The following is a 15,812-nucleotide window of genomic DNA, read 5'->3' on the forward strand; positions in this document are numbered from 1 at the left end:
GTTACTACTGTATTATACTCCATTACCACAACTAACACCTCCGTTGTGCTATGATGAAGAAGATCGTCCGTTCAAGAAACGAGGTGAGATCTTCTCAGCCAGACACCTTTAAACACACTTTGTTCAGCGTTACACTGATCTAGGCCTTTAAACACACTTTGTTCAGCGTTACACTGATCTAGGCCTTTAAACACACTTTGTTCAGCGTTACACTGATCTAGGCCTTTAAACACACTTTGTTCAGCGTTACACTGATCTAGGACTTTAAACACACTTTGTTCAGCGTTACACTGATCTAGGCCTTTAAACACACTTTGTTCAGCGTTACACTGATCTAGGCCAGCCCACAGTTTCATCTGGTTTTTAATCTTTTGTCTAAACTTTTGACAAATGCATGAGCAGTATAAGATACGTATGTGGACTAAAACAGGGCTGTTTTTTACAGTTAAATTAACAAAAAACAGAACTGAAAACATATTCTAAGCTTCACCAAAAGATTTTAGATCAACCTGATCTCCAAAAAACTGATCTGAAACTGAAGTTATTGACAGTATAAATGGTGTTCTGTGTGTATAGTATAAAGGAAACAGTAGAAAGATGTGATTCTGTGGTGTGAGGCTGAACTTGGCTAGACTCTTGTGACCAACTGAATCAGTGTGTTTCAGAAAAAGTAGCTTCACAGTGCTCTTTAGAAGCAGATGGAGTTGGCTTCAGTACTTTCAACTGTCTCTTTGTGTGATCCAACGTTAGGACGGGACTGTTTTCTCGGTGGTCTTTCCGTCACTTGACCAAGAGCTGGTTGAAGCCGCTACCCAGCAGGCTCCCAGCAAGGAGATGCAGTATCTCAGAAAACACAACTTTGAGCAGGCCTCAGTCATTGCTGCCCTGAGGGAGCAGATGGCCGCCAAGGATTTCAGCTGGGAAGAGGAGAAGATGAGGATCCTGAAGGCTCTCAAGTCAGAGAGACTCATCAGGAAAGATGCCCAGAAGGGCCTCAAAGGACAGGACAACCCTGACCTCCAGGTTCAACTCCTCCAGACTCCCAGCAACCAGCTGAAGGACTCTCACCAGCACAACACTGAGCTGGCCGCCGAAATCGCTGCCCTGAAGCAGCAGATGGCCGCCAAGGAGTCCTGCTGGGAGCTGCAGAAGAACAAGATCCTGATGACTCAGAGAGCCATCAAGATACAGGCTCAGAACGACCTGCAGAACAAGGAGAAGGAGAAACAGAAGGTGATCGACTCTCTCAATCAAAGTCTTCTTGATAAGCAGAATGAAATCCTGATGGTCAAACAGACTCCCAGCAACCAGCTGAAGGACTCTCACCAGTACAACACTGAGCTGGCCGCCGAAAACGCTGCCCTGAGGGAGCAGATGGCCGCCAAAGAGTCCCGCTGGGAGCTGGAGAAGAACAAGCTCCGGATGGCTCAGAGAGCCATCCCGATACAGGCTCAGAAACAGGAGGTGACCGTCTCGCTCAGTCAAAGTCTGCTTGAAAAGCAGAGTGAGATCGTGATGGTCAAACAGACTCCCAGCAACGAGCTGAAGGACTCTCAACAGGTCACCGAGCTGGCCGCCGAAAACGCTGCCCTGAGGGAGCAGATAGCCGGCTGGGATCTGGAGAAGAACAACATCCTGAATGCTCTCAGGTCAGAGAGAACCATCAGGAAGGAAGCCCAGAGGGACCTCAAGGAACAGGACAAACAAAACCCTGACCTCCAGGTTCAACTCCTCCAGACTACCAGCAACCAGCTGAAGGACTCCCAGCAGCACAACACTGAGCTGGCTGCCGAAAACGCTGCCCTGAGGGAGCAGATGGCCGCCAAGGAGTCCCGCTGGGAGCTGGAGAAGAACAGCTCAGCTCAGAGCCTGATACAGGTTCAGATGGACCTGCAGACCAAGGAGCAGGAGAAACAGGAGGTCACCGACTCTCTCAGTCAAAGTCTGCTTGAAAAGCAGAACGAGATCGTGATGGTCAAACAGACTACCAGCAATCAGCTGAAGGACTCCCACCAGCACAACACTGAACTGGCCGCCGAAAACGCTGCCCTGAGGGAGCAGATGGCCGCCAAGGAGTCCGGCTGGGAGCTGGAGAAGAACAGCTCAGCTCAGAGCCTGATACAGGCTCAGATGGACCTGCAGACTAAGGAGCAGGAGAAACAGGAGGTCACCGACTCTCTCAGTCAAAGTCTGCTTGAAAAGCAGAACGAGATCGTGATGGTCAAACAGACTACCAGCAACCAGCTGAAGGACTCCCACCAGCACAACACTGAACTGGCCGCCGAAAACGCTGCCCTGACGGAGCAGATGGCCGCCAAGGAGTCCGGCTGGGAGCTGGAAAAGAACAAGATCCTGATACAGGTTCAGAGCGACCTGCAGACCAAGGAGCAGGAAAAACAGGAGGTGACCGACTCTCTCAATCAAAGTCTGCTTGAAAAGCAGAATGAGATCCTGATGGTCAACCAGGGCTGGACTGAAAAGTGTGAAAAGGCCTGTGAAGCTTGGAAGGAGGAGAACAGGGAGATCAGAGAGACCTGTGAGAGAGAGCTCCAATCTGCACTTGATCAAAAGAATCTGATGGTCAAATCTCTGCAGGACGAGTCGGACAGGAAGGTGAGCCAGGTCGTCCTGGAAAAGGATGATCTGATCACCGGATTGACGACGGCCAAGATGGCTCTGGAAGTCCTGACTCTAAAGAAGGAGATGCAGCTCATCCAGAGCGAGGTCCGGCTGAAGGAGAAGGAGATGCAGCTCCTCCAGAGCGAGGCCGAGTGGTCAACGAAACTCGCCGCTCTGGAAGATCAGATCCGGCTCAAGACCGACACCACCACAGACCTCCAGGCACAACTCCTCTGCCTCCAGGAGCTCCACCAGAAACTTGACCTGGGAGCACTGCAGATGACCGCGGAGGAGATGAATGCCAAGAAGAAGGAGTTAAAGAAGCTGATTGTGGAGAAGGAGAAGGAGGAGAAGAGACAGAAGAAAGAGAGGGAGGAAAGAGAGAAGAGAGAGAAGAAGGAGAGGGAGGAAAGAGAGAAGGAGGAGTTGAAAAGAGTGAAGAAGGAAAAGGAGGCTCTGGAGAAAAAAGAGAAGGAGGACTTGAAAAGGGAGAAGAAGGAGAGGAAGGAGAAAGAGAGGAGAGAGAAGTAGCATCCTTTCTCTCCACATTCTTCCCCCATCCCCCTTCTGACCATCCCGCCCCTTCACCCCCTACACCTACACCCCCTACACCACCTACACCTACACCCTACAACCCCTACACCCCCTACACCCTACACCCACCAACCCCTACACCCCCTACACCTACACCCCTTACGACCCCTACACCCTACCTACTCTATGTGAAGTGATTTCACCTCCTACACCCTACAACCCCTACACCTACACCCCCTATACCCTACAACCCCTACACCTACACCCCCTATACCCTACAACCCCTACACCTACACCCCCTATACCCTACAACCCCTACACCTACACCCCCTACACCCTACAACCCCTACCCCCTACACCCTACCTGCTCTATATGAAGTGATTTCAACCTCCTCCCCACGGTGACGTGGTCGCCTCCTACCATCACCCCTCCATACCCTCTCCCTCCTCCCCACAGCGACATGGTGGCTGAGTGATTCGGCCCGTGTCTGCTGGGTTGAATCCAGGTGATCCGGTTTCCAACCACAAATCATAGTATATAGTATATCATTAAAAAAAATATTAAAAAGTCATAGTATATAGTATATCACTAAAAAATATAAAAAAGCCATAATATATAGTATATCACTAAAAAATATAAAAAAGTCATAGTATATAGTATATCACTAAAAAATATAAAAAAGCCATAATATATAGTATATCACTAAAAAATATAAAAAAGCCATAATATATAGTATATCACTAAAAAATATAAAAAAGCCATAATATATAGTATATCACTAAAAAATATAAAAAAGCCATAATATATAGTATATCACTAAAAAATATAAAAAAGCCATAATATATAGTATATCACTAAAAAATATAAAAAAGCCATAATATATAGTATATCACTAAAAAATATAAAAAAGCCATAATATATAGTATATCACTAAAAAATATAAAAAAGCCATAATATATAGTATATCACTAAAAAATATAAAAAAGCCATAATATATAGTATATCACTAAAAAATATAAAAAAGCCATAATATATAGTATATCACTAAAAAATATAAAAAAGCCATAGTATATAGTATATCACTAAAAAATATAAAAAAGTCATAGTATATAGTATATCACTAAAAAATATAAAAAAGCCATAATATATAGTATATCACAAAAAAATATAAAAAAGCCATAATATATAGTATATCACTAAAAAATATAAAAAAGCCATAATATATAGTATATCACTAAAAAATATAAAAAAGCCATAATATATAGTATATCACTAAAAAATATAAAAAAGCCATAATATATAGTATATCACTAAAAAATATAAAAAAGCCATAATATATAGTATATCACTAAAAAATATAAAAAAGCCATAATATATAGTATATCACTAAAAAATATAAAAAAGCCATAGTATATAGTATATCACTAAAAAATATAAAAAAGTCATAGTATATAGTATATCACTAAAAAATATAAAAAAGCCATAATATATAGTATATCACAAAAAAATATAAAAAAGCCATAATATATAGTATATCACTAAAAAATATAAAAAAGTCATAGTATATAGTATGTCGATAAAAAGTCTTAGACTTAGAGATGTTATTGTCATTGTCATGGAAAAACAATGAAAAACAGTTTAGCAGGTCTTGGCAGTAAAAGCAAGTAAAAAAAAAAAAAAAAAGGTAAAAGTGAGCATGGCTCACATACTGACCTCTGACCTCCAGATATGTGAATGTAAATGGGTTCTATGGGTACCCACGAGTCTCCCCTTTACAGACATGCCCACTTTATGATAATCACATGCAGTTTGGGGCAAGTCATAGTCAAGTCAGCACACTGACACACTGACAGCTGTTGTTGCCTGTTGGGCTGCAGTTTGCCATGTTATGATTGGAGCATATTGTTTTATGCTAAATGCAGTACCTGTGAGGGTTTCTGGATCAATATCTGTCATTGTTTTATGTTGTTAATTGATTTACAATAATACATATATACATACATTTGCATAAAGCAGCATATTTGTCCACTCCCATGTTGATAAGAGGATTAAATACTTGACTAATCTCCCTTTAAGGTTAATTTTCTTTCTTCAGACTGTAAGGTCTGTCACATCAAAGAGCTGCATGATGGGAGACGACAAAGGTGGAGGTAGGCCGACACTGATACCAGACAGACAGACAGACAGACAGTGATGGAGGTGACGGAGAGACAACAGATGATCAGGACCTCTTTGAACTTTTAACTGGATCAATCCCCTGCCGGTTGTTGTTTTTCTGACTCTATATAACCAGAGGTATTTGTACTCTACTTGAGTATTTAAAATGTCATGCTACTTCCTACTTCTACTACAATTTGGAGGGAAGTAATGTACTTTTTACCTCATCTACGACAGGGGTCAACAACCTTTACTATCAAAAGAGCCATTTCGGGGCAAAAAATAAATAAAAATCTGTCTGGAGCCGCAAAACATTTGATCATTGTGATGAAGGTAACACAGTTTATAGTCTAAGTATATAGTATATAAGTCTAATGCAGTGAGGGCCAAAGAGATAATGTACTACGGAGTATTAGGGCCACATTGAGGGAAAAAACATCTGAGATTTACACAATAAAGTCAGAATATTACAAGAAAATTTTTCGTAAATTACGAGATTAAAGTCATAACTCTATGAGAATAAAGTCATAATATTAAGAGAATAAAGTCATAACATTACGAGAATAAAGTCATAACATTACAAGAAAAAAGTCCTAATATTACGAGAATAAATTTGTAATATTACGAGAAAACATTTTGTAATATTACGAGAATAAAGTCATAACTTTAAGAGAATAAAGTCGTAATATTACGAGATTAAAGTCATAACTCTATGAGAATAAAGTCATAATATTACGAGAATAAAGTCATAACATTACGAGATTAAAGTCATAACATTACGAGAAAAAAAGTCCTAATATTACGAGAATAAATTTGTAATATACGAGAAAACATTTTGTAATATTACGAGAATAAAGTCATAACTTTAAGAGAATAAAGTCATAACATTACGAGAATAAAGTCATAATATTACGAGAATAAAGTCATAACATTACGAGATTAAAGTCATAACATTACGAGATTAAAGTCATAACTCTATGAGAATAAAGTCATAATATTACGAGATTAAAGTCATAACATTACGAGAATAAAGTCATAATATTACGAGATTAAAGTCATAACTTTAAGAGAATAAAGTCATAATATTACGAGATTAAAGTCATAACTCTTTGAGAATAAAGTCATAATATTACGAGAATAAAGTCATAACATTACGAGAAAAAAAGTCGTAATATTCCGAGATTAAAGTCATAACTCTATGAGAATAAAGTCATAATATTACGAGAATAAAGTCATAACATTACGAGATTAAAGTCATAACATTACGAGAAAAAAAGTCCTAATATTACGAGAATAAATTTGTAATATACGAGAAAACATTTTGTAATATTACGAGAATAAAGTCATAACTTTAAGAGAATAAAGTCATAACATTACGAGAATAAAGTCATAATATTACGAGAATAAAGTCATAACATTACGAGATTAAAGTCATAACATTACGAGAATAAAGTCATAACATTACGAGAAAAAAAAGTCCTAATATTACGAGAATAAATTTGTAATATTACGAGAAAACATTTTGTAATATTACGAGAATAAAGTCATAATATTAAAAGAATAAAGTTGTAATATTACGAGAATAAATTTGTAATATACAAGAAAACATTTTGTAACATTACAAGAATAAAGTCATAACATTACGAGATTAAAGTCATAATATTACGAGAATAAAGTCATAACATTACGAGATTAAAGTCATAACTCTATGAGAATAAAGTCATAACATTACGAGATTAAAGTCATAATATTACGAGATTAAAGTCATAACATTACGAGAATAAAGTCATAATATTACGAGAATAAAGTAATAATATTACGAGAATAAAGTCATAATATTACGAGAATAAAGTCATAACTTTAAGAGAATAAAGTCATAATATTACGAGATTAAAGTCATAACTCTACGAGAATAAAGTCATAATATTACGAGAATAAAGTCATAACATTACGAGAATAAAGTCATAACATTACGAGAATAAAGTCATAACATTACGAGAATAAATTTGTAATATTACGAGAAAACATTTTGTAATATTACGAGAATAAAGTCATAATATTAAAAGAATAAAGTTGTAATATTACGAGAATAAATTTGTAATATACGAGAAAACATTTTGTAATATTACGAGAATAAAGTCATAACTTTAAGAGAATAAAGTCATAATATTACGAGATTAAAGTCATAACTCTATGAGAATAAAGTCATAATATTACGAGAATAAAGTCATAACATTACGAGAATAAAGTCATAATATTACGAGATTAAAGTCATAACTTTAAGAGAATAAAGTCATAATATTACGAGATTAAAGTCATAACTCTATGAGAATAAAGTCATAATATTACGAGAATAAAGTCATAATATTACGAGAAAAAAAGTCCTAATATTATGAGAATAAATTTGTAATATTACGAGAAAACATTTTGTAATATTACGAGAATAAAGTCATAATATTAAAAGAATAAAGTTGTAATATTACGAGAATAAATTTGTAATATACGAGAAAACATTTTGTAATATTACGAGAATAAAGTCATAACATTACGAGAATAAAGTCATAATATTACGAGAATAAAGTCATAACATTACGAGAATAAAGTCATAACATTACGAGATTAAAGTCATAACATTACGAGATTAAAGTCATAACATTACGAGATTAAAGTCATAACATTACGAGATTAAAGTCATAACATTACGAGAATAAAGTCATAACATTACGAGATTAAAGTCATAACATTACGAGATTAAAGTCATAACATTACGAGATTAAAGTCATAACATTACGAGATTAAAGTCATAACATTATGAGATTAAAGTCATAACATTACGAGATTAAAGTCATAACATTACGAGAAAAAAAGTCCTAATATTACGAGAATAAATTTGTAATATTACGAGAAAACATTTTATAATATTACGAGAATAAAGTAATAATATTACGAGAATAAAGTCGTAATATTATGAGAATAAAGTCATAGGTTTACAAAAAGAAAACAAAAATAACATGTAAAGTACTACTTTATAATATTACGACTTTTTTTTCTCGTAAACTTTATTCTGGTAATCTCAGATTTATTTTTTTCCTCAATGTTGCCCTAATACTCCGTCGTACCATAAACCTACAACAGGTACGAGGGTAGTACATGCAATAGGTGGTGTTGCCTTCATTATGAGGCTCAAATATGTTTTGCGGCTCCAGCCAGATTTTTAAAATTTATTTTTTTGCCAAAAATGTCTCTTTTGATAGTAAAGGTTGCTGACCCCTGACCTCGGGTGTCTCCCCTTAACTGAACATTAAAGAAGCATTCTTGTTCTTTTTGCAAAAACAGACATTCATAGATGCAAATGTTTTATTTCAACACTTTTCTTGTGTCTTCTTGTGGATAAATGACAACGTAAAGTATGTTAAAATGTATAACCAAAGGTGGATAACCAGTTGGGCTAAACTGGGAACTGCAACTGAATCATCATTTCACAAGCTCAGCTCTTACTGATCCTGATTAGATCCTGTAAAGCCTCCTGTTCTCAGAACTAGTCGTAGTAATCTGATGGTTTATTTCCCCTCTGCAGAGTTCTTTATCCAGGTCCGGCTCATTATGCAGCTCCTCTGGAAGCAGAGCTCTCCACGTCACTGCAGCGTGCTGCAAGGTAAACACTCCAGACATCATTATAATTAACCTTATATAGGTTAGGTTCACATTATTCTGAGTCTGTCTTAAAACAGTCCTCACTTGCCCATATGAGCTAGACAATTTAAGAAGATATCTCGCAGAGTTACAGTCTCTGAAGTGCAGAGTTCTTTGTATATTTGGGATTTGCACGATGGCGTAACTAAGCACTAGTGAGCACTCTTGCTTTTGGATCGAGGCTCATCGTGTAGTTATCAGTTTGCTTTACTGACATTTTATCCTCTTTCTTTCTCTTTTGTTTTCCAGAACAAAGCAGCTCGTGTCCGAGTGGGGAAAGGAGACAAACCTATAACCTATGAGCAAGCACTTCCACCTCATTACATCGCCCACCGCAAAGGATGGCTGTCACACAATACCAGTGAGCACGACCACGACCATGACCATGACCATGACCACGACCACGAGCATGCTCCTTAAAGAGCAACTTAACAGTTTGAATCTAGTGTTTGTAAAGATGTAAATACAACAGGACTTGTGGGAAAGGAGCAAAGCATGCAGAGACTATTTTAATCGGTTTAAAAGTTGTATTAGGCGATATACTTAAAGTGGATGTATTGCTGTATACTCTGTAAACTCTCCTTCCTGTTTCTTCTAGGTAACCTGAAAGGAGAGGAGGGCGCAGCTGACCGGACCATAGAGGACGTGTTCATAAGACGTTTCATGTTCGGGACCTTCCACGCCTGCCTGGCCAACGAGATCGTGATCAAACGACGCGGCAACCTGCTCATCGTGTGCGCTTTGATGATCCAGAAGTTACCTCCGCAGAAGTTTTACTTCTTGATCGGCTACTCGGAGTCGCTGCTGTCGCACCTGTACAAATGCCCCGTCAAGTTAGAGATTCAGACGCTGCAGGATAAAGCCGTGTACAAGTACCTCTGATGTTGTACTAATACTGAATGTTTCTACTAGAGATGGTTTACCACCACATGGATTCTGCTCTTGTTCTTCAGCGTTATTGCTTTTGTGAAATAAATGCTCAGATTTAAATAAACATGTGTTATTGTAACATTATGCCTGATATTGTTAAACATATATAGTAACTACAAGGTTTAATAAACTGTATGTATGTATATACTGCAGCTCCAGTTCGCTATGATCCAACTGTTATTTACATTTGGAAATGTCATCCTTTTATCTATGAGCGGTGGAAGTAACAAATATTAATTGATAAAAAATTGAGGCGATAATAAATGCATGTAAATTGAACAACAGATCTGTAAAAATTTATGTGAATTGATAAATTATCAAGTGATTTGATTAATTTAAAACGTGATACGATGAAAAAAGAGCCGTGTTTTATCATTTTCACCATCTTACATTCATCATTCACAACACTAAATTGTCAATTTTTCAATTCACATGCAGTTTCATCACCTCCATTCCTCATGTTTATCATCATAATATAATATCTTTATTTATATATTATTTATCAAAACAAATTATCAAGTGCTTCACATAGCAAGAAAGAACACATAGAACATACATTATAGCAACACATAAAAACAGCAATACAAGTAGAGTAAGTAGATGAAATCAGGGAAAAGCGGTGCGATAAAAGTATGTTTTAAGCTTTAATTTAAAAGAAGCCTCTGACTCAGCCGAACGTATCATGGTTTGTAAGTCAGGGGAAAAGTTAATACCGGTTGGGGTCCTATAAGATACTTCAAAGTTAAAATATCAGGTTGCATTTTATACATCTTGTTCATTAATTTTCAGCACATTACTCCAGAAGAAGAAGATTACACTTAGTCCCCCTTTTAGCATTTATAAGCAGTAAATAAACATTTAATAAGCGGTTTATAACACTCTGTAATGTAGATGTAAGTACATATAAGTGTTTATTAATGTATAACTATAACTCCTCCTGTGGACCTGAAGGCTGCTGTATAAACAGACAATAAATGACAATATAATGAAAACACTTGAAATGTCTTTACAACTACATTAAAGTGTGTTATAACCTGTTTATTTAATGTTTATAAATGCTGAATAGTACATTGTACTTTTGCTGTGTGACACCGAAAAGAAAAATATCCACATGACAAGTTCATTTAAATGCTTCTTTTGATTTATTGTTAATTTCATCACAGTGCAAATACATTCACATTTAAGGCACGTGAGCCTCGTCAGTGCAAACACGAGGCACACGGGATCGGAGCGTTTCGTTTCATCATGTTACCTGGTGAAACTTCCAGCTCACAATTACAAAACACGCATCGAAAAATATCACAGCCCTTTTTATTCCATCTTCCTTTTTAATTAAAAAGGCTCAATAACATAAATGTCATCATTAATACTCCGTGTAAAATATCAAACAGCAGGATTAAAAATTAAAACAAAGTTGTGTGTGAGGCACAAAAGACTTCAACTTCTTTCATTAGAAGTTCTGCAGAGATAAAAGTTCAACAATATTTAAGAGCTGAACTCTAAATAAGTTCAGCTTAAAGAGACAGTTTGACATTTTGGGAAATATGAAGCTGCAGCTGGTTAAACGCTTAACATAAAGACTGGAAACAGCTCGCCTGGTTCTGTCTAAATGTTATAAAATCCACTTTGCAGAACCTCTAAAGCTCACTGATAAACACTTTATATCATGTTTGTTTAATTCACACAAAAACTGACATGTCAAAACATCAAATTGTAGTTTTATGGTTGTCTATGTCAAACTATTCTTGCCAAGAAACCGTTCCAAACATACCGTTAACCTCCGTTAAATTGCAAATTATCATTTTTACACTTCAGTTTTTGTTTTGAATTAAACAAACGAGACATAACGAGGTGATTAGTGAGCTTTAGAGATGCAGATAGGTGGATTTTGATATCTTTAAACAGCTGTTTTCACACTATTTTCTGTGCTAAGCGTTATACTGAACGGACAGACGTGACTTTCTGATGGCGGGTCCGTACAAAAACGTGTAAAAATACAAGTAATATTTATATAACTACAAGGATTATTTCTTATTTCCCAACCAAGAAATTGTTTGGCACAAAACCCCTCCAGTAAAACGCAGAAGTGGCCAGCTGTTTCCCCGTTTCCAGTCTTTATGCTAAGCTTGAGTGATATCATCTTCTCAGCTAACTCTCTGCAAGAAAGCAAATAAGTGTATTTTCCCAAAATGTCGAACTCTTCCTTTAGAGATGATTGGATTAACAACAGCTAGTAAACCTTTGGTTGTGCATCATTTAAGAACAAAAAAAGTTGAGATGACATTTTGAACCCCGAACAGTCAGTAAAGAACAGAAGTTTATAGTGCAGTTTATATGCAGAGATCTGCACAATATGAACTGGGTGAGGAGTTTATCTCAAATATAAAAGAATAAAAAAAACCCTAAGAACATTTTCACAGCAGATATTTTGACTCGTCGTCGTAAGAAAACTACAGTAAACATTAAAGGAGAAGTTTGACAGTTTGGGAGATTCTGGTGGAGGGTCCGTATAAAAACGTGTATATCTCAAAACTTCAATTAATAGCCCGGCTCTTATTTGCTTCAATCGGTGAACTCAACCGGCGTCTATAGATATATTTCCCGGTGAAGAAGTCTCCTGGCGGCGAGGAGTGAAGCAGAGGGACCGTGACAAACTAGCGTATTTCCCAAAACGTCAAACGTGTCCTTTAACGACGGCTCCGTTCTATTCAAGTGTCCCAGTAAACCATGACAGAGTGACAGTGAGCCAGCATGCACAATACCAGGACCCTGAAACTGAAGCAGCTGAATAGAATCCAGCCATCATTTAACTTTTCCTGTTGAGACGAGTCAAAACGGGAAACAGGGTTATAAAAAAAGGTCGATCCAACCGTCACGCTTGTGGTAAAAGTTGACCAAACAAGTCGGATAAACCAACCCCATCTCGTAGAAATGGCAGCTTCCTGGCGTGCGTCGCTTCTTGGTTACTTGGTGTCGCGGCAGCTGTCGCCCTAACAGGACTGGAGCTTTATAAGCCGCTGGTTCATCGCCTGCAGGACGGCCGGATCCACCTTCTTCACGATGTTCTCCAGCTGGTGGGGGTCTGACGTCAGGTTGTACACTTCCACAAACGACTGGGGACACAAAGAAGAAGAAGAAGATGAGACGCTGAGTTTCATCACATCTGTTGTCACATAAAGGACTCAGATTACATGTACTGTATGTCGTCATGCTGTACCTCGCTGTCTGCAAACTCGCAGTATTGCAGGTTGTCTTTGCCGTCGAGGGTCCGGACGCAGGCGTAGGTGTTGTTGTAGGCGTCTTCGCACACGCAGTCTGGGAAACATTGCTGAAGAACAAAAGAATTATTCTCATTAAAAAAATATTTTTATGGGATACACGGTTGGCAAAATGAATACGGGTTAACTACATCTTTTTCTGTATATTCTTTATTAATTAATTTATTTTATGTTTTATTTATTTTGTTTATTTAATGATTTAATGTCATTTATTTATTTGTAACCCTTTAAAAAAAACGAGTAATTGATATGCAATATATATATATACAAATAACAAAATATAACAGAATCATTTTTCATTTACTTTAACAGTTATCTTTTAATTTATTTCTGTATATATTCAATTCAATTCAATTTATTTTTATATAGCGTCAAATCAGAAAGGACTATAGGATATATGTATTTATTTTTTGCATTCAAATTACTCTATTTTTTTCTGTACATTTTAATATATTTTTTTCTATATAATGTAATTTATTTATTTTTTTGCATTTAAATTATTCTAATTTGTCTGTAAATTCTTAATTTATGTAATTTATTTATAATGTCATTTATTTATTTTTTGCATTTAAATTACTCTAATTTGTCTGTAAATTCTTAATTGATGTAATTTATTTATTTGTATATAATTTAATTTATTTAAATTTTATCCCTTTACTTTTCTTTATTCTTTTCCCTATTGCCTGTGCTATTCCTTGAAAGGCCAAGCTGTCAATCAACTAGCTTTGGGCGGGCCTTTCCTGCACAGGTTGAGTAGTCAATTCCTGCTCACATATACTCTATTTTAAATAAAAAATAATAAGTAATTTACATGCAAAAAATACATATATTTATATATATATATATATATATATATATTTTATTAAAACTGCATGATGGCCTTAAAGGCGCAGTTTGACGACAACATTGCTGCCAATCACAGGAACAGGATTAACAGGTTTATCTAAAAGTTTCCTCATGAACTGTTTTGGAGGATTTCAGTCTGAAGGTCACACCCTGTTTGATGTTTTTTTTAATAGGTTTAAAGGGTAGAGTTTGTCCTGCTGTCATGTAATAGTAGACATTCAAATTCCCATTGATATTCCATTTCTGTTTGATAAATGACTTGAACAATGAACCGAAAGTCTTGTTGCTGATTGGTTTTCTGTTGATCAATAGTTATATTTATTTATTTATATATATATAAATTCTGAGTACTTAATGCAGAAAAATGTCCCCTGTGTGAAATATTATTACATATTATATTATTATTATTATGAATGTAGCATGTTACTGTTGTTGGTAGAACAGTACATTATTTCCCTCTGAAATGTAGTGACGTAGAAGTTTAAAGTACCATAAATGTAAGTGCTCAAGTAAAGTACAAGTACCTAAAACGTTACTTATAATACTTGAGTAAATGTTACTTTCCACCGCTGCACATAAATATATTTAAGTACCTGTCTACCTTTTTATTATAAGTTATTTAACAACAGTAATGATACTAAATTCACTTTAAGTACCAAAGACTCAAAGGAATACTCCCTCATGATATCACATATATAGAAACTAGTGGAGGTGGAAGTACTCAGATTGTTTACTTGGATAAAGGTTCCTCCTATAGGATAAGTAAGTAGGATAATGGGGATAATCTATTCTGTGGCGCCTTAAATGATGTGAAACCATCTCGAGTGTCTTTCAATGGTAAACTGGATTTAGGGATCAAGGTGAAGTGACTGATAACGACCTGAGGAGGATGATCCGACCTGTGAAGAGGCTCATAACAGTCATCACCACCATCACCTGGATGGACCGAGGAGAGGAGAGAATTAGAATTATTATAGAAATTAAAGAAATAAAGCATCTATCTTTATATATAGAATTTTAAATTCCGTGGGAGAATACAAACATAAATTTAGTGTAATAATTATTCATGTTTACTTCTAATTTTAAGGATTTCTGTTTTGAAAACGTAGAACTAAATTACTGAAATCATGTCCATGCATCTGTCCATGGAAAGACATAATGGTTGAAATGTCAAACCACAGAGTAATTTATATTTAAAGGTCCCGTATTGTAAAATAGTGAGATTTTCATGGCTTTTATATTATAAAGCAGGTTTAAGTGTAATATAAATACTGTGAAAGTATTGACAGAGAAATACACACAGCCATGTATTCAGAAACTGTGTCTTTGAAACAAGCCGTCAGGATTTCTGTCCATTTGTGATGTCACAAATATACAATATATATATAGATCATAGATATAAAACTGTTTTTATCTAGACCATTTCACAGTTTTAAACATAAATATTCTAAAATGTTTATTTTCTTGTGGCAAGTGTATATGAATGACATCAGCTGACAGGAAGTAAACATATACGCAAGCTGTTGCCCAGCAACGCAATTCTGTTGAAATGCACTAAAACGGAGCGTTTCAGACAGAGGGTGAATACAGGCATATTCAGGCAGACAGTATGAGGAAAATAAAGTGTTTTATGAAGATTAAAGCATGGAAACATGTTCTAGTAGAAACATAAAATACAAGTATGAACCTGAAAATGAGCACGATATGGGACCTTTAAGTTAAAAGGGAAGAAGATGAACTTATGTAATAAATAG

The 15,812-nt window shown here is 36.1% G+C and overlaps 1 protein-coding gene and 1 long non-coding RNA gene across 2 annotated transcripts; one reads left to right on the plus strand and one right to left on the minus strand.

Moving 5' to 3' along the window:
• Positions 1-5,347: 5,347 nt before the first annotated feature.
• On the plus strand, positions 5,348-10,013 carry LOC141776944 (small ribosomal subunit protein uS3mA-like). Its single transcript, XM_074650816.1, has 4 exons — positions 5,348-5,353; positions 8,889-8,966; positions 9,254-9,365; positions 9,603-10,013. The coding sequence occupies exons 1-4, from the start codon at positions 5,348-5,350 to the stop codon at positions 9,884-9,886; spliced, it is 480 nt and encodes a 159-aa protein (XP_074506917.1). The 3' UTR covers positions 9,887-10,013.
• A 1,044-nt stretch (positions 10,014-11,057) lies between these two features.
• On the minus strand, positions 11,058-14,028 carry LOC141776731 (uncharacterized). The gene is made up of 2 exons (XR_012595799.1): positions 13,152-14,028; positions 11,058-13,047 (listed from the first exon to the last, which is right to left on the minus strand). It is a non-coding gene; the product is annotated as an uncharacterized LOC141776731 (long non-coding RNA).
• Positions 14,029-15,812: the final 1,784 nt, after the last annotated feature.

This window comes from Sebastes fasciatus, chromosome 11 (assembly GCF_043250625.1).
Source record: "Sebastes fasciatus isolate fSebFas1 chromosome 11, fSebFas1.pri, whole genome shotgun sequence".
Lineage (NCBI taxonomy): Eukaryota > Metazoa > Chordata > Actinopteri > Perciformes > Sebastidae > Sebastes > Sebastes fasciatus.

Coding starts and splice junctions, on each gene's coding strand:
- LOC141776944 (XM_074650816.1), top strand. Junction 8,967..9,253: donor TCACTGCAGCGTGCTGCAAG/GTAAACACTCCA, acceptor TTTGTTTTCCAG/AACAAAGCAGCTCGTGTCCG. Junction 9,366..9,602: donor ATGGCTGTCACACAATACCA/GTGAGCACGACC, acceptor TGTTTCTTCTAG/GTAACCTGAAAGGAGAGGAG.